The sequence below is a fragment of the Haliotis asinina genome, chromosome 14 (genome assembly GCF_037392515.1).
Source record: "Haliotis asinina isolate JCU_RB_2024 chromosome 14, JCU_Hal_asi_v2, whole genome shotgun sequence".
Lineage (NCBI taxonomy): Eukaryota > Metazoa > Mollusca > Gastropoda > Lepetellida > Haliotidae > Haliotis > Haliotis asinina.
Window position 1 is genome coordinate 17,041,918 of NC_090293.1, and position 23,298 is coordinate 17,065,215.

Consider the following 23,298-nt stretch of genomic DNA (forward strand, 5'->3'; position numbering starts at 1 on the left):
CTATACTACTTCATTAGTTATCATAGTGGAGGACATAATCTAATAAAGGCTTCAAATCCTTAAACAGACCTAACCCCTTCATGTCACAATGAGTTAATTCCCTTAGCCCTGATAAAATCTTACATAAACCATAAAGTGAATGACTTAGTTTTTAAGCTCCACTAAGGAACATTACAGCTACGAGGCAGCAATCTGTAAATAATCTAGTCTGGAACAGACAGTCCAGTGATCAAGTGCATGAGCTTCATTTTTTGCAATCAAGATACAATGACATGTGTCAACCAAGCCAGCAAGCCTGACCCCTGATCTCGTTAGTCCCTTCTTATTGGGTTTCTGAAGAACAGTTCTAATCCAGACCTTCACTTTTCCACCTTAAGCAAAACACAGGGAAAAGGGGCAGTGGAGTCTACTTAAAGTGCATGTCCCCAGAACCTCAACATGAGTTACTTCCCTTTGCTCTGCCAGGATGTATGATCCACATTAGACACAAAGCTTTGCAATGATTCTTGATGTATGCTGTCTGCTGTGCATAGTGCTTTCATCAGTGTTACTGAAAGGTCCTTCACTGACCTGCTTAGCCGAGTAGTCAATCAATGTCAGTGAAAATTCCTGTGCTGGAATTGCAAATTTCCTAATTTAAACATTCCTAACCAATCATTACCAATGTCATAGCTTTGTAGAGCTGACAAGTATGTCACTTTTAGCAGGATCAGTGAAGAAGATCCAAAAAGTTTCAGAGTTTAGTTTTACCCTATTGTTTTCAATGTTGTGTTAAAGAAGAACTGGGAAAAAATCTAAATGTTAGCTTTGTTTTCATATGATGGGAAAGAGTTTGGAACACAAGATAAATCCTTGCTTTTATCAGTGTTGGTTTGTCTGTCTTGCCGCATTTATGTTTGTTCTATGATAATATTCTACAGAAAATACTCTAACTACGGTAAACAAAACACATGCACTCACCAGTCTGCCTACCTGTCATCAGCAACACAGTGTTGCTAGGTTGTAGGGGATTCATTGATCGTTGGCTTATGATATCAGCCACTTGATTGTCTGGTCTAGACTCGATTATTTGCTGGTCCTGCCATCTGGCTGGAATATTGCTGCACTTGTCGCTAAACTGCTAACAAAAACAACATCTGTACTTAGTGAGACATATTTTACATATTTATCTTTCTTGAAATTTTACTATCCTTAAAAGAGTTGAACAAACACTCAGTGTGTGTTGTCATGTGTGTATTCACGCATACGAGCATGCATGTGGTGTCTGTATTAGTGGGTACTTAGATTGTACCACACTGTACCCCACATGATTACAACATGTGAAGCCCATTTCTGGTGTCCGGTGCTATGAATATTGCAAAAATGGTGTAAAATTAAACACATTCATTCTTATTTTCTTTTTGTGTTGTATGTACATTTATCAAAGGTCCCCTCGGCCCCACTTCACAAAGTAATCTTAGCTCTGTGACTAACTCCTGTACTTTAGCATAGACTTGCTATAGCATTATAAGTGTAGAGATCACTTTGTGACACTTGATCTGTAGAAACATTTCATTCGCATGCTGAAGTGCCAAGGCAACTTCTTGACATTAAGTCGAGACATCTAAGTCAGTTGTCGATTCTGTCTACAGTGAAAGTGACATCTTATTGATTGTGTCAGATGCGGCTAAATCATCACCAACATTGATGCCTACTCTTCAAAAACAGTTCTTTAAGATGATATCTGTTTAATCTAAATGTCATTGAGAAAGGAGACGGCCATCAAAAACTGGTCCAATCGTAGTACATCAGAATTGTCAATGACATCAAAGCCCCTATCTCTCTTACATAGTCCTTTTTCATATCGGCCCCTTACCATGTAAATTGTCAGTAATCAGGGTGAGGATAGTCAGCAATTTCCTCATGACAAGAACAGTCTGGCTGACTGAAATACAGTCTCATCATCATAGGCTGATGGCCGAGATGTCAGTTTCTCTACAGGCTTCATGTTAAGGGGTCATTAGGCTGTTATTGTCTGAATACAAAATGGAGAATGCAAGTGTTTAATTGACTTGCGTTAAAGGTCAGGTTTAATGGGAGTGTAGATTTAGGTGCTTATGAATATCAATATAAGCAGAGAGATGCCACCTTGGAGTTGTGTGATAAATCTTCCATTTGTGTAATATGTGACCGGACAAAGAGTGGTAGTTTCTTTTAGGCATATCATTTTCATGACCTTTAGTACCTATTATGTTTAGTTTTCTAACAGAATTATTTCCAATGTTGATTCATCATGTTGCAGGGTTACTTCCCTTTAAATGCTTGTACAGAATTTATATATCCTCACCTAAAAGGCAACTATGTTTGTCATAAAAGGCGACTATGCTTGTTGTAAGGGGCAACTAACGGGATCGGGTGATCAGACTCACTGACTTTGTTGACACATGTCATCGGTTTCCGATTGCGCAGATCGATGCTCATGTTGTTGATCACTGGATTGTCTGGTCCAGACTCGATTATTTACAGACTGCTGCCCTGTAGCTGGAACATTGCTGGGTGCAGTGTAAAACTCAACTCACTCATTCACTGTATATCTGCAATGTTGCTGAATGGATTGTAACCAAAAAAGACTATAACTGTAGTGATTACTGTGGTATAACTGTAGTGATTACTGTGGTATAACTGTAGTGATTACTGTGGTATAACTGTAGTATTACTGTAGTGTAAAACAGTTTTCATCTACTTGGGAAAGACTGTTCAGTGATGTTTGGTGTATTCATGCCCTGTAGGTTATTCATAACTTTGTTGTTTAGCTATCATCTCGCCACCCAGTGATTGACATCATGAGCATTGATTTCCACAACTGGAAAATAACCACAAATATGCATCAACTATTCCAACCACCAGATCACATAAGTCTGAGGCTAGACTAATGCTTAGTTTCTGAATGTATAATTTTGATAGTAACAAATACACCCATTTAATTGAAAAGGCACCCCTGACAGATGGGATATTTAGACCTGAGGAAATCTAGACTTGCTGAAGTTATGGCTTTAGCATATAAGGGAGGGCTAGGCAGTAGGGAAAATAATGTGGTTCAGGGACTATGAGAGAAAACAATGTTGACCAGTCAATACTACTGTGATGTTGACTAGGATGTGGAACAGTATCTACTACCTCACTAATTTTGTTCATGGTAATCACAATTCTTTTTTCTGAAGAAGAGTTTGGAAGTATTGGTCCTGCTTGTCTCCCTGAGTTGAATCTGAAGCAATGGTATTCAGTCCTTCCTCAATGTCTCCCTATGGAAACCTGGAGGCTTCCTCCTGCATGTCCTCAATGTCTCCCAGTGGGAAGCTGGAGGCACTGATGTCTTCCTCCTGCGTGTCCTCAATGTCTCCCAGTGGGAAGCTGGAGGCACTGATCTTCCTCCTGCGTGTCCTCTTATAGGAACCCATGAAGATCTGGGTTAGAATTGGACTCAGTAACTGATGCTTGTCGCAAGAGGTGACTTACGAGACTGAGTGGTCACTGGTCAGACTTGCAGACTTCCTTGACTTGTCATCTTACCCCAGTTGTGTAGATCATGGTGCTGATCACTGGATTGTTTGGTCCAGATGTGATTATTTACAGACTGCCACCATACAGATTGAATCTTGCAGAGAGCAGCATTAAACACCAACCATCAACCAACAAACCCTCGTCCTATGAAGAAGCAGTAGTCTTCAGTACATTTTGTGTCTCTCACCATGTTGTATTGCCATGCATAGCTCAGACTACAAGTTAGTAGTATCTCTGATGTGGATTTTTGTTTCTGATGATGCCAGATCATTATTATCAGGAATTTGGGAATCTTCACACCTGCCATTTCCTAGCCTCATCAGTTGAGGTCAGCAGCACCCATAGTCAGCCTTGACTGTCTTCGTCATTAACTCCTCAGACAGTAATGAAGTCTAATGTCTAGAAGGTTTATGGCTCTGGTATTTTATATTTAGTGCTGCATTTCATTACTGTGTCAACCATTTGGTTGGGCCACGTTTTCGTTTTGGGAGGATTTTACAGGTGGATATTGATTTGTAGAGAAACTTGTCGATACAGATATTTTTATGATCACTAAAAGACAACATTTATAAGGGTGATAACGATTACCACTGCTCCTGTGCTCAGACATGTTAATGTCCTCCGAAGTAATCCTCATTGTCTCAGTGTCATAAACACACTTGCATTTGTTGCAATGTTGACAATGTTTATTCCAGACTCTCTGAAATATCCTTCCTGTGTGAAAGAGCATACACCAAGACAACACTCTGCACCTGGTATAGTTGAAAACATCTGTGTGTCTTCAGGAAACACTTTACATTTACTCAGTATTATTTCATAAATAATGTATCCCTTTAAGTTCACTCAAGGTGCAAGTTCAGTTTAAATCCCTTTCATGGTGTAATCAGTTTTGACATGTCTGGAACACTCACTCACTCACTCACTCACTCACTCACTCACTCACTCACTCACTCACTCACTCACTCACTCACTCACTCATGGGGGTAGCCTAGTAGTTGTCGTGTTTGCTTGTCACACTGACAACCCATGTTCAAATCCTGACATGGGTAGAGTGTATGAGGCCCATTTCTGTTGTGTCGCTGTGTGATATTGTTGGAATATTGATGAAAGCGGCATAAAACAAAATTCAACAAAAATATATTCTCACTCACTATCTCATTCATTCACTCACTCACCATGTAAAAAATATTGGCATGGGTAATTTTCTGACATTTGAAACGTTTTAAACACCCTTGCTACCCTTTATGTTAAATATGGTAAAGGCTTTGTTCTTCGTTGAGAATTTATGATGACATTACTTTTTTGGTATTTATGTCCAGATTGATGACAAAAGTGATGGTTGCATCCATGTTTTACATCAGGATTCAATGCAGTGTCCCTTGAGACAGACAGCAGGATTAAATAAGTGTTCCATTCATTCAACCACACCACTGGTCAGGTGATTTGAGATGATGAGTCCCCTGTTTAATGTAGCATGGCTTTGGTGTGTGTCAGGATTGTATAGGTAGTGTACATAGCGTCACTGATAGTCGTTAGGATATATGTATCTTTATATTGATGTACGGCTTAATGAGCACAGCAATAAACTTTCAACCAAACCTCTAGGGTGCATTAAGTCCATTGTTTCAGAGGTGTTCCCTGTAATGATCCTGTACACATTCCGCAGAACTTGATAACGATGGACGATTTGATCCTGTACGCATTCCGCAGAACCTCGTAATGTTGGATGTTTCTATCTGGGTGAGAAAGTAGCGGTACCTTTTTTGTCCTGTATTATGTTTTTTTGGTTTTACACTATGTTATTGCACATCACATTTATTGGGTGACATGGCATATGTTAGTAAGTTGACCATTAAGTGAGCCGGGGAAGATAGCATAGTCTAGTATCAAAAGTGTTCACTCGTCACACAGAAGACCTCTGGGGTACGATTCCCCACATGTATACAACATTTGAAGCCCATTTCTGGTGTCCCCCACCATGGTTATGCTGGACCTCGGATATTGGTAAAAGCGGCGTGAAACTCGCTCACTCATGGGCAAATAAGGTAGACTTCACACGTAGCTTTTACATACATTATTGCAGCCACTAAGGCTGAAGGAAGATAATAAAAATGTGATTGTAACTTGAACTCTTTACCTGTACTCACAGTCTGTATTGGTGGATCAATATTGAAGATTTTCTTGACTTTTAAGAGCTGGGAAATGAACTTAAAAATGTTATCTTTAAATGGCAAGCATCTCTTTAAATGCTCAGTTTATCATGTGTGTTACGACTCAAAGTCTCCTTATTTCAAACAGACATATGTCAATTTGAAATTGTGATGGATGTAGATCACAGTGGAGACATTTTAAACAATTTCAGATATTACAGGAATGTGTAGAAATAAGGTTTTCTTTGAAGGGTAGCAGGGTAGCCTTGTGGTTAAATCATTAGCTCATCATGCTGCAAAGCCAGAATCGATTCCCCACATTGATACACGGTGTGAAGTCATTAAATGCTGGCATCCTTTTGGATACTGCAAAAATATTGTCCAAAGTGGCACATATTCAGTCCTTTGTTATCTTTGTTTCATGAGGATTAGGAAAGATGGATGTGTCTTTACAAAGCGAAGGAAATGGCTTGTGTATTTTTAGAGTAGGAAAATTTGTGGGGAGTATACATTGACTTATCTCCCTTCCTGTAACTGTCTTCTGTCTTGTTGAATCATGGTGGGATTTGGATGCCCAGTTTAATTCAGAAGCAAAAACTATCTCTTATTTCCAGCAAAGTTTGGCGAAGTTCGATGCTGGTCTGCTGTAGTCAGTTACCTCCCCTGTCTGGTTTGAGAACGCCATGGAGATCATACTTAGAGTCTTTGAAGGGCATTTAGAAGTTATACACATAAAGACAAGTTTTTATGGATGACAACTTCTTTATTGTGAAGAGTCACGACATTTCGAAGTATGTTCTTGCTTCTTCATCAGGTGAAACTTCGAAACACCATGATTCTTAACTGCAAAGAAGTTATCAACCATAGAAACACTTGTCTTAAGATCATCTTTAGTTGTATCAACTTCCTCCCAGGCTAATTGGAATTGGTTTTCAGCAAACCTTGTGTGTCATATGAGGCGACTAACTCGGTCACGTGGTAAGGCTCACTGAATGACACGTCATCGTATCCCACTTATATAGATCAATGAACATGCTGTTAATCACTAGATTGTCTGGTCCAGACTTGATTATTTACAGCAAGAATGTTGCTGTATGCTGTATTAGCAACACACAAATACAGCTGAAGCATTGTTCAGAGTTGCATGAAACCCAACTCATTCATTATTTCAAATACCTGTGAAGGTCCTGAGGTAGAATAGGTCTTCAGCAATCTATGCTTGCCATAAAAGGCGACTATGCTTGTCGTAAGAGGCAACTAACAGGATTGGGTCGTCAGGCTTGCTGACTTGGTTGGCATTATGTCATCGGTTCCCAATTGCGCAGATCGATGCTCATGTTGTTGATCACTGGATTGTCTGGTCCAGACTCGATTATTTACAGACTGCCGCCATATAGCTGTAATATTGCTGAGTGCAGCGTAAAACTAAACTCACTCACTCACTCACACTCATTATGTCAAAGCAGTTTTACAAAATTTCTATAGTTTCCAGAATAAAATAAATAATAATAATAGGGATATTTATAAAGCGCCAGTGTCCACCCATGAATGCATGCTCATGGCGCTGGGAAACTTAAGTACGAGGAGAAAGGAGTCACTGGAAGGCTTTAGTGAAGAAAAAAGTCTGAAGATTTTTCTTGAAAGAATCTATACTTTCAGAAAGTTTTATGTGGAGTATAACTATGACTGATGCATCACTTCCTATCGAAAAGTTTGTCAGCTAAGAACACTTGACTAAGATTAATCCCCTGTCATAATCATGATACAGGTTACATTTCATGAGATGAAGTTAATGATTTATATTAACATACAGTTACATAATACTTTAAGCAAACCGTTGAGCAAAATGGCCTGTTTGTCATTCTGTCTGACTGTTACTGAGAAGAAATGATATCGAAGAGCTAAAACATTGCAGAAATGTTTACATTCCTGATATTAAACCTTTCTCCTCAAAAATTGAAATGTGCTCAAATTTATTTAGGGTTGTTATGGTTTGACATAAGACATCAGTGTGTTCACTGTAGGAGACCTTGTGATCAAAAAGAGCTGCTCGACTTGTAGTTTGGTCCTCATTCATCATCGTTAAAATGGCTGCGTCTAATGAACAGTGATGAAGTGGGTGATGAAGATATTCCAACTGACCGTTCCTGATCCTCATGGGTCACAATGCCATCCATCTCACTTGACACACTGACGTGACATTAATACATGTCAATTTCACCTTTTTCATAACTGGAGAGGTCAGAGTGGTCTGTGGCTATGATTCATTTCCAGGTCGGTCGCTGATAATAATTTCTGATATAGTAGTGGACTTGTTCAGGGTGTGCATGTTTTAATTACAGTTTGGTGTTATTTGCTGTGAGGTGAGTCATTAAGAGCAAACAAAGGAGATTTATGTTGGTTGTAGTTCATGCACTTCAACTTCAGAGATAAAATCATTATGTGTGACTTGCACAATGTGGCAGAAAATGTGGCAATTCTAGATTTCCATAGCTTCTGAAAATGAAGAAAGTCTCAGGGCTCTATTTCATTATGTTTTTTTTTTCCTTATGAATGATTTTTCAGTAAAATATGTTCATTTCAGAGACTAGCTGTTAGTCTAAGAATTTTGATGTCAGTACATAATCAAATCTGGACCAAACAATTCTGTGATCATAAATACATCAGCCTTGACCTGACAAAGCTGGGAACCTGACCTCAGATACAGTTAGTGGACTTTTATGGTTGCGGAAGAGCAGTTTTAGCAGGATTTTAATATGCAGCTTTGTAAATTAATGATGAAACCAGATTACCGTTCATGAATTGTTTTCGTTATCATTTTCAAGTTGACAAACATGTTTGTTAACTGGTATGATGAGAACTGTTGTATACACCCAACAAAACTATTTTTCTTCTCAGGTTAATCACACATACCCACAAGATACATTACAGAGGTCACACTGATAATGTCTCTCAAATATCCAAGTGACAGTGTCACAAATATCTGTTATCATTTGGTGTGTTCATGCATACAAGCAGTACACACAGACGTTTTGATTGATTAGCAAATACTATTTATGTGTTCATATTTGGCTCCAGCTGTTTCTAGTTTTGACTGCCGAGTTAATGGGAATATAAGATTGTTTTCATAACGTATAAACAAGTTTTGCATGTTGTTACCAACAATCATGGAGACATGTATCAAACATTCTAATAAATCTGACACTCTTTGTTATATCTGGCAATCATTAAGTTCATCTCAAGGTTTCTGGAGATCTGTTTTGTGTATATCAAAGTTACAGATCACATTTCGTTGATTACAGTTCTGACATGAAATGAAGATCCTGATTTGGGTTAGCATGTTCGATTGACATTCGCCCAGCAGTGCCTCAATGGAGTCGTAGATTTCCATTCTGCGTATCACATTACGTGGGGTTACTTGTGTTTTACACTAGGTAACAGCTGGATAGGGAAAGACTGTTTACATCAGCAGGATTATATTTCATGATGTACATAGCCAGGAGTGATCAATTTCGGTATGTGTATGATCATGGTACGCTTCTCAAGGTAGGAACTTGTTGATTCTGGCTGATTTATTACTCGCCCATTGAAGATACTGCAGTATTACACTAGTGTAATGCGTTAAAATGGTTGTGACGTCACAATGCTAATGTTGCTGTCGTAATTTTACTAGACCTTGCTTGACTTGAAAGCTGAGAGTCCTCACACTGTAGGCAATTTCGCCGCAGTTTCTTTCAATTTATGTTGGCAAGTATTAAACAGAATACTAAACTCGCTTCTGTGACATACCATTTCTATTAGAATCGTTAAAGATTTAGTATTAAACTCGCTTTCGCTCAATGGATGCCAAATCATTAACTGGTTTAATAAAAATGGTATTACACGGAAGGTCGTTTACCATCCACTATGTATGTCATAAGTTTTGTCATTTTGAAATATTGCAGTTAACTGTCATGCCCTTACTTGATACTGCCATGTAAAGATTGCCAATTACCCATGAACATTTCTTATAGTGAAAGGGACTACGTCTAGCAGATTTTACATAATGTACTTCATTTTAGGTATGAGAGAGTTTGTGTAACAAAGAATTTTGATTTAGGGATCGATAATGGCTGAATGTGAACATCTGTACTGAGAAGTGAACATTTCTCATCAATAAGTTCATATTCTGAAGAATGCTTAGAATGCTTGTCTTGCACACAGATTTATGGATGTTGCATATGTCGGGAAGACAATTTTAGTGTTCTGTCTGTTGTTGTGTTCAAAAGTAACTTGTAAGGCATACTCATTGTTATTTATGCTTATCTTGTCTTAGAGTGACACTGGCTTGAAATTTGTGGATGGAGAATTTATTAGTCTTTGAAATGATTTGTCAGATTGATAAGAACATAATCAATTAATTTTTCAGCATTATTATTAGAATTTATATGCAAAGATGTAAACAATGTGAATTTGTGATTTATGGAGAGAATGAAATAGTATATTTCAAAATAAGTTTGCTGTAGGATCTAAGTTTCATGCATGAACTGCAATAATTATACCAATCAAAATTACTTTCAAGGAAATATTTTCTTATGTTCAAAGAAGTAATTTCCTTCTTGAGTTCTAAGAAATGTTGTCTCAGAATATTGCATGGATGGATATTTCCTTTTAAGGAACATTATGAAGAAGTGATGGCAGAGTGTTTCTCTTGATGTGACATGTCTTGCTGGAGCCCCATTGTGACTCCTGGTCATCTTGAAATGACCTCCACTCACGTTTGAAATGACCAGCTCTTGGACAGCAAAGTCATTTAGACTGAATCGAGCTAAGTCCTTCAGTGAGAAGTTAAGCTTACTGAAAAGGGACAAGAAAATACAAAATGGTGAGTGTCCTACTCTTTTAAACATTCAGAGCAATTTTATTTTAATATGCTTGTTTTTACCATAAAGTGATTTTGTGCTTGATCTCACATATGCTCTGATTAGTTGCGCAACCAGTGCTTGCGTTTGAATTTGGTGCTGTGATGTTTTCTGTTTTGGGCTTTTTTTTAATAATAAGGTAATGAATATATATGGTTTCAAATAAAACACTTGTAAACCATGGACTTTAAATGTCTATGAATGCAGACTTAATCACGTCACATAATCTATGGCTGGAATATGTGACATAATGACCAACTCAACTCATTAGTTCTCATTATCAAAGTGTCTGAATAATCTAATTGATATTTTTTACCAAAATGTTGCTTATGAATATAACATGAATATAGTTGTATGGAATATATCATGATGTGAGATTTATGAACAGTTATACAGCATAATGGAGAGTGAATGCTGTCAATGACCTGACCTTGCCAGTGTGTAATGGTTGCACAGTTACTTTTTATCCCCCCCCGGCATGTAATGCGGGGGGGATATAGCCGTTGCCTTGTCTGTCTGTCCGTCCACCATCTGTCGTCTGTCCGTAATCGACCTTGCCAGTATTTAATGGTTTCAGAGTTATTTTGTTTACATATATCAGTGCATCAGGCAAACAGATACATGTAGTAGCATATTATGGAGGTTATGCTAATTGTTGAACAACTGACAAATAAATTCTGCTTTTGAAAAGGTGCTTTAAACTGTGGTAAAATGTGAAATTGTGCTTGATGCTTGCACACTAACTTGCAGTGATGATATGCCTTTCTTAAAGGTATCTTTGCATTATTTTTGTTGTACTTTTGAGACATTCCATCTAGTCTTGTTTTAGCTGTTTGTGAGATTAAAATAAATATAACATGTTCTTTTGTATTGGATGAGTATTTACATTTTGTATGTATGCCATCATTTCGAATAGGATGGCGGGGTAGGTTAGTGGGTTAAGGCCTTCACTTGTCACACAGAAAACCTGGGTTCCATTCTTCACCTGGGTACAATGTGTGATGTGCATTTCTGGCGTCCCACTCCATGATATTGCTTGAATACTGCTAAAACAGGGTTGGCACAATTTTAAGAAAGCTTGGAATTTAGTCATTTAGCCTTAAAAAGTCTGGAAAGCGACGTGAAAGCCAGGAAAAAGCATTGAATTTCACTGCTTTTGTAGTGGTTGTTTGTTCTGTTGCGTGTATCTGATTTAATGCAAGTTTGGTCTTACTTCTGTTAGTGTAACGTTCAGAAATGTTTGTGTAATAACATAGATAAGCCGACACTACCTGAAATCAGACTTTCAAATTAAACCTAACAGTGCTCAGAAGTCTTATTTGTTATTATTTTCATTAGGTTTACTTATATAATTGCTTGTCCTACTGGCCTTAATTTTGCTCAGGAAAGCCTTGGAAAAACCTTGGGAAAGCTTTGTATTTTTAAAAATTTTTTACGAAACCTGTAAAAGCTGTGTAAAACCTCACTCACTCACTCACTCACTCACTCACTCACTCACTCACTCACTCACTCACTCACTCACTCACTCACTCACTCACTCACTCACTCACTCACTCACTCACTCACTCACTCACTCACTCACTCACTCACTCACTCACTCACTCCAGATGCCCATGTCCATGCTGGAATATTATTAAAAAGCAGTATAAAACCTCAGTGATTCACTTCAAATATGACAGCCAATATATATATATAATACTGGACAAGCCCTCCATGTTGTCTTTATTTTATGAAACGAGTGACTATTTCTGGCAAATATATGGCAGATGAACATAAATGAGAAACATAAGCTGTTCACAAGTTTCAGGAAATTGGTATTACACATTAGAGATTTTAATATCTTATTGAATACTTGTAACATTTTAAACCTCAGTAATTTTCATTTGCGATTCCGACAATAATCTGTGTTACGTGCAAATGTGCATTCATTGGTGTGATCCACAGTGTAATAAAATCGCATTGACAGCGTAATGAAACTTTAAACTCACTGACAGTTGCTGCTGAATAATTTAATTCCATACAACATCCTACCTTTAGAATTCACCCTCGAAACAATGCCGTCTGATGTCATTTGAGTAACAATGATGGGTGGGTCATTAAGTATGCAAAAGCTCCTCTCAGTGATCTATCATCTCTGCATACAGTATCATTTGATAAGCCAAGTGATGCTGAGAGTTTTCAGTGCTTGTTTTCAAGACAGAAACATCAGCAGAACATCAGCACTTTAGTATTAAACAATGTGTCAAAAGATCTATTCTCACTTGATTAATGGATTACTGTGGGTGTGCAGTGTCCACCTACTCATCTGTTTTATTCAAGGTCAAGTAATATTTCTGGCTGGCTAAGTAAACACGTTATCATTTGCTCTGATGTCATTTTCTACATATCACAGGGATGGTGAGGTAGCCTCATGATTAACGTGTTCGCTCACCACGCTGAGGGTCTGGGTTCGTTTCCACAAATGGGTACAAGGTATGAACCACATTTTTGGTGCCCCCATGTTGCTGTAGTATTGCTAAAAGCAAACCAAACTCACTCACTCACTCACTCACTCACTCACTCACTCACTCACTCACTCACTCACTCACTCACTCACTCACTCACTCACTCACTCACTCACTCACTCACTCACTCACTCACTCACTCATTGGGATTGAAAAAGTGCTTAATTTGTGTGCCAAGGCATGGTTTATATTGAAATGTCATGAAGAACTTTCAGTATGCCTCTGCGGCTTGACTAAAATGAAAAAGTGTAAGACCCACCGTGACTCACTTAATGAAAATTGCATTAATAAAATTTCACCACCTCAAATGATGAAAAACGGTTATTTTTTGCAACCAAATTGTTTGTCAGTGGGACTCTCAATCTCACAGTTTAACGTGGATGTAGCCATTTCAAGTAACAGGAAGTCTGTTTTGGATGATAGCATAGTTTGTGAGTTATGTAAAGGGTTATAGGACAAATGAATCTGGACTGTTCTTGCAGTTGTGATAGCGTTCAGGAAATCCAGCTTTCAAGTTTACTGGTTTGCATGGAGAACTGATGTATTAATGAATTGAAATGACACAATTACAGTGACTTTTTACATTTAACTGAATCAGAACTTATGGGCCGACTTATTTTCACAAAGTCCAGTGGAACCCTTCAAAAAAGTATCATTTTAATTCCAGCATCACCATGATGGAACCCTCACTGTCTCCCATGACATTTATGACTGAAATAATAATCAATAATGGCAAATGTCATATTTGACTCATATTCACATGGTAAGGTTTTTATACATGTATTTGTTACTTTTATTTCATTTTCTTAACTTATTGGCCATAGGATAAGTAATTGATGAACTGTCTGAGATCAGACATGCAAGAATCACTAAATCCAGCAGGTACCATCAAGATCAAGGTGCCCGGACATGAACATCCATTTTAATTTCCCCTCCAACGGCCCATGCTTGTTAAACAAGATTGAAGAATCAATCTCGTTGACTTACTTGATGCATGCTTTCATATTCCACTTGTATACATTGATGCTCATAATGTCAGTCAATAGATATCTGGTCTAGACGTGATTATTGACTGACTGTGATCACACAGTGTGAATATTGATGAAGGCGGTGTTAAACAACAAACAAACACTTCTTTGCATGGTCACACACATATGACTATATACACATGGTAACTCAGGTAACCATATGTGTGAGAATACAGTACAGGAAAAAATAAATGTTTTTCCTTGTGATAAACATTACACCGTGTTTCTCCTCCAGGAAACAATCCATCCGGGTGAATATCTCTGTAGATTAACAACACCTGAATGCACAAGGTGTATGAGATAGCATTCTTTCTCACAATGATTGCACATTTATTCTAAAATTAAATCCAGGACTAAGGATCAACCACATTGACACAAATATAAGTGCAAAGAGGTGATAGAAACTTGTGGAAAGTGCAATGGATGGAGACTAGTTTATCCCAACAGCTTCTGTAGACTACAGACACTGCGGTATCTAGGCAACCTGCCAAGAGATTAGCAACGATGGTGAGGGTATCCCACTCCGAGATATAGGATAAGTAAATGGGTTCTCATGCAGCAACTTTAAGACTGTGGCTGAACGTGTAGTACTGTCAACATAAATCTACCTTTCCCTCGGGACACTGACACCAACAACGACCAATTTTCTCACTGTCCGTCTCACAGTTGAAGCTTGGGATATCCCTGGAAGGAAGGTTTGTTTGTTCTGGAATGCTCGGGTTTTTTTTGTACTTTCAGTGATGTAGCTTTGGATGGAATTTAGGTGTCTGTTGAAAGCATGCTGTTTGTCCCTTGTTACTTTGTTTGAAAACTTTTAGAGTGATGTTTATAGTTTGTGAGATCCTATTTCAAGGACATGCAGAGTACTATATGTGATCTGGCTGGACTGATGTGTCATGTCGTATGTACTATTGTAGCTTATCCCTGCTCTTGGCAGTTACTAACTGATGGATAAGTCACAGTGATCATTAACCTTTTCTTAACTACCTTAAACTTCGGGGCTCTGTGTTCTTCCAGATTCTGGGTAAGGATAACCCTAAGATTGTGACGAAGACCAACAGGGTCTGGATGCGGGTGTCATTCATAAACAGTATCAGTATATCAACAGTATATCATGAAATACCAAGTCCAATATTTCCTGATATATTGATTTGTAATATAATCAGTTCTCTTGTGCGTGTATAGGAATAAGTTAATTATGCTGACATGCAACTATTCAATTTCATGCACTATATGAACAAGCCCATGCCATTAAATCAAATGTGTAGAGTGTTTATATTGAAAGATTAGTAAGTGATTTCACACAGTTAAACAGGACAGCCATTGAACTAAGGATTAATGCAGGAACTTGTTGAACGAACAGAATTGGAAATTATCCATTACTTTTTTTTTCCTTTAAAAATATTCAAACTGCTGCATAAACATCCATAGAAGTGCCTATGTTAAAAGTAAGAAGAAATACCATATTTCCTCTATTAGACGCTCCAGCCTGGGTTCCATTTTTTGGCTTTGAGCATCACCAGGCATCAATTAAAGGCCAGTGTGTTGGGTGTCCACGGATGCATTAGAGGAAATCTGGTATGCTTCTATCCCTGACCTCTGAGGGGAACTTTATGTGTGTGAAATCCTCCCAGTCAATGCTTTGGTTCCAGGAACTGAGATAGCCTGCTGCCCAAATGTAAAGCTCCTTAAACCAGATGTTCTCACTCCAAGACTGCCAGGAATAAACTGATATAAATAATTGGGGCGTTCATTTACAATGTTACGCAACAACTAAAGGTTGTGCATAAAGCTCCCAGAAAATTGCTTCCATCATGGAAGCTGATATTGCCTTATTAATGCCAGAGAGAAAGGAAGTTAAATGTATGTACATTTACATTCCTCAAACTTTTTGAAGGGACATATGAATGCATGGATGGAAAAGATGGATGGATTAATGAATCCATCCTGTGGATGGTATGAAAGAATGTATGCATGGATGGAAAGGATGGATGGATGGATGTAAAGGTTGTAATTATGTATGTATATATAAATATGAATGGGTGAAGGATGTATGCATGCATGGTTAAGGACGGATGGATGGATGCATGTGTGGATGGAAAGGGTGGATGGATGGAAAGCATATGGATGGGTGGATGAATGCATGTGTGGATGGAAAGGATGGATGGATTGAAAGCATGGATGGATGGATGGGTGGATGAATGCATGTGTGGATGGAAAGGATGGATGGACTGAAAGCATGGATGGATGGATGGATGGGTGGATGAATGCATGTGTGGATGGAAAGGGTGGATGGACTGAAAGCATGTATGGATGGAAAAGATGGATTGATGGATGTAAAGGTTGTAATTATGTATGTATATATATATATATATGAATGGGTGAAGGATGTATGCATGCATGGTTAAGGATGGATGGATGCATGTGTGGATGGAAAGGGTGGATGGATGGAAAGCATATGGATGGGTGGATGAATGCATGTGTGGATGGAAAGGATGGATGGATTGAAAGCATGGATGGATGGATGGGTGGATGAATGCATGTGTGGATGGAAAGGATGGATGGATTGAAAGCATGTATGGATGGATGGATGGGTGGATGAATGCATGTGTGGATGGAAAGGGTGGATGACTGGAAGGCATGTAGGATGGATGGATTAATGGATGAATGTATGTGTGGATGGAAAGGGTGGATGACTGGAAAGCATGTATGTATGGATGGATGGGTGGATGAATACATGCGTTGATGGAGTTCGAAAGGGTGGATGGAAAGCATGTGTGGCTGGAAAGTGGATGGATGGCTGGAAAGTATGTATGGATGGGTGGGTGGATGGATGGGTGGGTGGATGGAAAGCATGTATGTGTGGATGGTTGAATAGGACAGATGTATGATGCATGTATATGAATTGATGGAAAGATGTATGGATGGATGGATGATGAAAAAGATGTATGTATGCATCGATGGAAAGGATGGATGGAAATAATGTATGCATGGATGGATTGGAAAGATGGATATATGCATGGATGGATGAATTTAGAGGGATGGATATGATAAGTGGATGTGCACATGGATGGCTGAACATGGACATAGACAGATGGATGGATGGTTGGGTCATTGTATGGCTGAAGTGATGTGGGTACTAGCCATTCTAAATTATGTACAGTTTGCCTGGTATGTATGCACTGAAAAAGTTATGGAAATGTTTAAATGCTTTGTGCATATTGATTTATCTGCAGTATCATTTGTTTGTTCTGTAAATGTCTTTTTCAGAATATGCTCTTATGATCATTTTGTTGTTGGAAATTGCACAGATGTTTTGAACCTTCTGGGAATACAGATGCAGACTGAAGCTTACTATTAATTTAGCTAATGTTTCATGATGCATGTAATTAAACGGTGTCTTTTTTGCCTGGGGATTTAACAGTAAAATTTTGTTTCTTTTGACATGTTGCATGCACACTTGTGACAAATATGAATATATATAAACCCAGTTGAGTCATTGTAAGAGCGAACGTGCCAATGTCATAGACTTGTTAGGATGCACCGTTTCAGAAGTGTACTGGTGCTACATGGTACAAGATCCAGCAAAAGTGGAGGACTCTGGAGCCTTTAGAATCATGGATCCATGGATCTATTGAGTCATTTGTATATGAGCTACTGCAGAGGAATCAGCATCCTCATGTGGCCATTCTTGGAGTAATGGAACAATTTTGTCAGTATGAAGGTGGAGGAATCATGAAGCTGTACATTCTCCTCTAGAAGTGCCTAGAAGGCACTACAGCAGAGAATTCAGAAGAGTGAAGGATCATACTACCTGCCAAGCTGTCAGCCCTCAGGAGCCGCAAGGCCAGATTAACTATATGGTGACCTGCTGTCGATGACTTATCTCCATCATGGAGCCACTTGAAGATAAGCCACACAGCCAGTGGAGCCTAATGGACCTGGATTGAAGATTAGTCTCAGTGTAATTTTTATAGTAACAAATACACCTGTTTAATCACTGAAAAGGAGCCCCAAGGAGTTGCTAGATTCCTGAAGAAATCTAGACTTGCTGAATTTATGGCTTTAGTATAACAGGGAGAGCTAGGCAGTAGGGAAAATAATGTGGTTCAGGGACTATGAGAGCAAACAATGTTGACCAGTCAGTATTACTGTGACATTGACTGAGATGTGGAACAGTATCTACTACCTCACTAATTTTGTTCATGGTAATCACAATTCATTTTTCTGAAGAAGAGTTTAGAAGTATAGGTCCTGCTTGCCTCCCTGAGTTGAATCTGAAGCAATGGTATCCAGTCCTTCCTCAATGTCTCCCTATGGAAACCTGGAGGCTTCCTCCTGCGTGTCCTCAATGTCTCCCAGTGGGAAGCTGGAGGCACTGATGTCTTCCTCCTGCGTGTCCTCAATGTCTCCCAGTGGGAAGCTGGAGGCACTGATGTGACATGTCTTGTACTTCCTATGAGACAGACAGACCCGTGAAGGTCCCGGGGTAGAATAGGCCTTCAGCAACCCATGCTTGCCATAAAAGGCGACTCAGCTTGTCGTAAGAGGCGACTAACGGGATCGGGTAGTCAGGCTCGCTGACTTGGTTGACACATGTCATCGGTTCCCAATTGCGCAGATCGATGCTCATGTTGTTGATCACTGGATTGTCTGGTCCAGACTCCATTATTTACAGACCGCCGCCATATAGCTGGAATATTGCTGAGTGTGGCGTAAAACTAAACTCACTCACTCACTCACTCACTCCTATGAGACAGACTGCCATGGACCCCAGTATAGTCACTGGGTGTTATTACTTGAATGTATATGAGAAACAAAGATAAATTAGCCATTGACACCACTTGTCTGAGAGCCAGCTTATCAGTGGAGTCACTTGGAGACAGCCACACAACTTAGTAAGTGGTGCATTGGACTTAGTGGACTCGGACAGATGCTTAGTCTCAGAGGTTAGGTAGTGTGGTTGTGTCAAATGGGCCAGTTTAAACTGAAAAGGAGCCCCAGCGAGTTGTGAGATTCCTGAGGACATCTAGACTTGCTTAACCAACGGCTTTAGCATTGCAGGGATGGAGTGATTAGGGTGGTGGTAAACAAACGAGTAGTCTCGTAAATGAACATGTTTTTCAGAAAAAAAGTTAATAGTTAAAAAAAATTTTTAAAAAATAATGGAAAGGAGGTTCCCTAATGACTTCAAGCTGTGGAAGTGAAGACTTGCCACATTTTCTAGCCTTACATCAGCATTTTTGGATATGTTTACTTCCAAGTCTGTATGACAAACAAGGATAGTAGAGCCATAATGCCATGTGAACCGCACAGCTAGTGAAGCTTTATGGAGCATGATGACTCCATCAGCTGGTAGTGTGTTTGCTATAGCCACATCAACACATGACATGTGGAAATAACTAGTCTTGGCCCTAACACATGGTGTGACATGTCTTCCTAACGACTGCTATATTTAGTAGGGCGTAACAGATAGTCAAATAGATGCTGTAAGGCGATAGACTGTTCCAGGAATAAATATTCCTCTATTTGTGAATCTTAGAGTGCCAACATTTGTGGAACAAATCCAGTAGTCTGTTAGGTTGTCAAGAGTATTGTAGTTGACAGTAAGAGCTTTAGACATGCGTTTTGATTAATGGTGGCATTTAACCAGCTGATTGGCCAGATTTCTCCTTTGATAAACTTATATAATCACGACCAGTAATTGTAGATATTGTGGCATTCAATTAAGGCTTGACTTGTTAAGGGTCAGGGAAATGGGCGGTTGGTATGCTATACAGAGATTATTCACCAGCAGTGTTTCCCATCATGACTACAGTAACCTAGATATAAATTATTCCGCATGAGCCCATGATGTTCCTGATACAGTTTTCAATCACGTTTCCAATATTTTGTAGCAAAGCTTTGGTATCGCAAGGTTAACAATCGCTGTGGTATTTTATCATTTTATGAAAATTCCAATAACTGAAATTTGATTCCATTTTTTTTGTATATGAAGAGTTAGTTCAGGCTAGTTCATAAATTGCAGTTTCGGCTTGAGCATACCTGCCTATGTATCCACATGAATATTTACCATTATGTATAGTGCCAGAAAATCTGTGACTTTTTTTCTTTTTTTTTTTTTGTTATTTTTTGTTTTTATTTTATTTTATTGGGAAATGTATTCACCAACATCTGCAGTAATATGTGGACAGCATATCAGTCTCTGCCTTATTCTCATACTGAGATCTTGTTTATTATTTATGCAAGTGAAGATCAACCCTGAAGATCAAGGTTAGAATTGGTCTTCAGCAACCCATGCTCATCATAAAAGTCGACTAAAAGGGTAGGTGGTCAGGATCGCTTACTTGGATGGCACATTTCACCATATCCCAGTTGCGTAGATTGATGTTCATGTTGTTGATCATTTGATTATCTGTTCCAGACTACCCAACCAACCAACCAATTTAAGACACCACTTTAAGCTAATATGCATGGTACTAGCAAACAAGTTGTTCTTGCTGCCTGTCCAATATTTTGTCAATATAGTGTGTATTTCCTTAGAAGTGGGGTGCGGTCGGGTAGGTCCGTGTTTAAAGTGTCCGCTTATCACGCTAAAGATTTGGGTTCGATTCCCTACATGGGAACATTGTGTGAAGCCAATTAACATTGCTGGAATGTTGCTGAAGGTGGCATAAAACCAAACTCACGAACATTAAGCATGAATATGCCATGTCAAGTTGACTCAAGTGGATGCTGTAAATATTGTCATCACATGTGGAAATTTGATCATTTCCTCATTAGTGGTGGAAGGGAAGAGTTTTCACATGCCTTGAGCATGCATGTGTACGAGTGCTCATGTAATCCTTTAGCAGTAACCAGTAGCTTACACAATACTTTTCTCCAAAAAGTTCCAAGAAGGATTGTTAGCCTTCTTGAATCTCAAGGGCAGTAGGGTAGTCAGATGGTTAAAGCATCTGTTGGTCATTCTGAAGATCCAGGTTTGATTCCCCACATGGTTACGATGTTTAAAGCCTATTTCTTGTGTTTCTGCTTTATTATTATTGGACTATTGCTAAAAGCGGCATAAAATCATCCTCACTCACTGCATCTCAAGGGTAGCCTGCGTAGGCATGCTCTGATGTAGCCTGATCAGGTTCATTATAATACAGCTACAACACATGAATATATATACATACAATTTTTTATTTTTATAGGCAATGTTTGTTTTGAAATATATACCACATTTGGCAAGAGTTCCATCTGTAAACCCGCTTGAAATGTAATCTATTTGTAATGATTATTTCTAGGGGTTAGGGTTTAGGTTTAGGGTTTAGATGTAACATTATGTTAGGTTTAGGGTTAGGATTAGGGTTAGGCTTGGTGTAGGCTTTCTCTAAAACCTTTTATTACTAGACATAGAATGATTTTGAAAACAAGGGTTATGGGCGGAAATCTGTCCCCACATTTTTCCTAAAAAAATTCAAATCATGTATTATCAAACTGCATTTCTGTGTTCACATAGATGGAAATAAAATAAACATATTTTGAGAAAGTATTGCCTTCACTTTAAAGACACAGCGACCAAATAATTGTCAAGCTGCAAGAGCTCCAATACCATCAGACACATTATAACGAAGCCTTCATTAGCTAAAGGTTGAGAACATTCATTATATTATCTAACTGCTCATTAAAGTAAACATGAGCCAGAACAAACATCCTCATAGACCATAAACACATTTATTGAGGCGATATAACTGTGGGAAGCAGTGTAATCGTGTCGTTAAACTGGGCTGTGTGGAAAGAGAAACTGCCCTTCCCATTACGAACTGCTTGTATCACAGACAAACTGAAGGCTGACCTCCTGCAGTAATGTTATGTAACAACGTAGTAGTTGCAACTGCATCTACATCTTGAGCTTCGTCCCAGAAACATGGAATTAGGGGATTTCCGGCTGGACAAGGATATGGGAGATGTTTGGCGTTGTCGTCATGGGTATGTTGGCAACATTTGTTGGTGTTAATATTTAGGCTCAAGCATCATTGTTGGTATGTTGATGACACTTTTAGATATGGGCTGTGTTGTATATTTTCCTCGCTTGAGTGTTGCAGGGTTCCAGTATTCTTTAGTGAGACTTCAAGCTTAAGCTGTCATAACGATCACATTGCACTGAGTATGAGAACATGCGTAAAGTAGAAACAAAGTAATTTTTTTACATTTTCTTCTTATTATGTCTTTCTCAAAACATTTGCAATGTCACAAGCCTAAGCGTATCTGTTTGTCATTTTAAATAATATTGCACTTCTATAGCAACATGAGTCTGTCTGTCTGTCTGTCAGCCAGATTTGAAGGGGTCAAAGATTATACCACGGACTTTCTATTTTCCGTTATTTCAGTGATAAGTTTAGATATTTTAACCTAGGTAATTCAGTGATGTGCATTGAACACTTTTTCTTACTTTTGTGAGCAGGAATACAGGATAATGGATGGACAGATATATAATTCTCTGTTTTGGAGGGAGGGGGTTATGAATAGATATCAGTTAATCTAAAATTTTATTCTTAGGCCAGACGAGTTGAATTGCGTTTTTTTATGAAATGGTTATGAAATGCACAGCATTCGTGAAAAGCTGACTTCCTTGCTCACACATGGGAAATGTTCACATGTAAAGCCTGTAGAATTACTATGAAACTGGGTTTTCGTCTTGATGAAAGAGAGGTAATACTGCAGGTTTTTTCCCACAATCATAACATGTTCTCTTGAGATGTGTTCATCAAGTACAGAAACTTCACAGAATGTCCAAGTTCCACATTCTCCAATTACTGGCATGTATGTGGTGAAAAGCTGTAAACATCTGCGATACATTTAACACGTTAATATTATTTCTGGGTTTGTTGGTTTTTTCAGATGCAACCGTTTTTATTTGAACATTTTCGTTCTCTCATTTGTCTTGAGCTGAGTGACAGATCATGGAGTAGTGAGTGACAGTGATCCTCCTTGACAACCTTGACCTTTCTCAATGACTATACTAAAGTAGCTCAACATAATGCAGGGAAAAATAGCAACAAGAACTGTCAAAGTGTATGAAAACAATTTGATTTGTGTGTTTTAGATTCATGAGTCTTTACACATGTTTGCTGCCATCACAGTATGTAAAATGGACTCAAGAAACAAACATTCTGATTAGCTAATGGCA

General features: G+C 38.6%; 1 protein-coding gene across 7 annotated transcripts in view; it reads left to right on the forward strand.

Moving 5' to 3' along the window:
• The window catches only part of LOC137262300 (oxysterol-binding protein-related protein 8-like), a 128,053-nt gene that overhangs the window by 74,399 nt on the left and 30,356 nt on the right, over positions 1-23,298 (forward strand). The window contains exon 2 of one of the 7 annotated variants that reach the window (XM_067800119.1): positions 10,346-10,554. The exons of 3 other annotated variants lie outside the window; for them this stretch is intronic. In XM_067800119.1, the coding sequence (XP_067656220.1) occupies positions 10,455-10,554 (100 nt within the window). In that variant the 5' untranslated portion in view covers positions 10,346-10,454. Of the gene's footprint in view, positions 1-10,345; positions 10,555-12,983; positions 13,064-14,623; positions 14,819-21,961; positions 22,098-23,298 lie in introns of those variants that run through there. 3 more of the 7 variants (XM_067800124.1, XM_067800122.1, XM_067800121.1) reach the window with 3 other exon arrangements.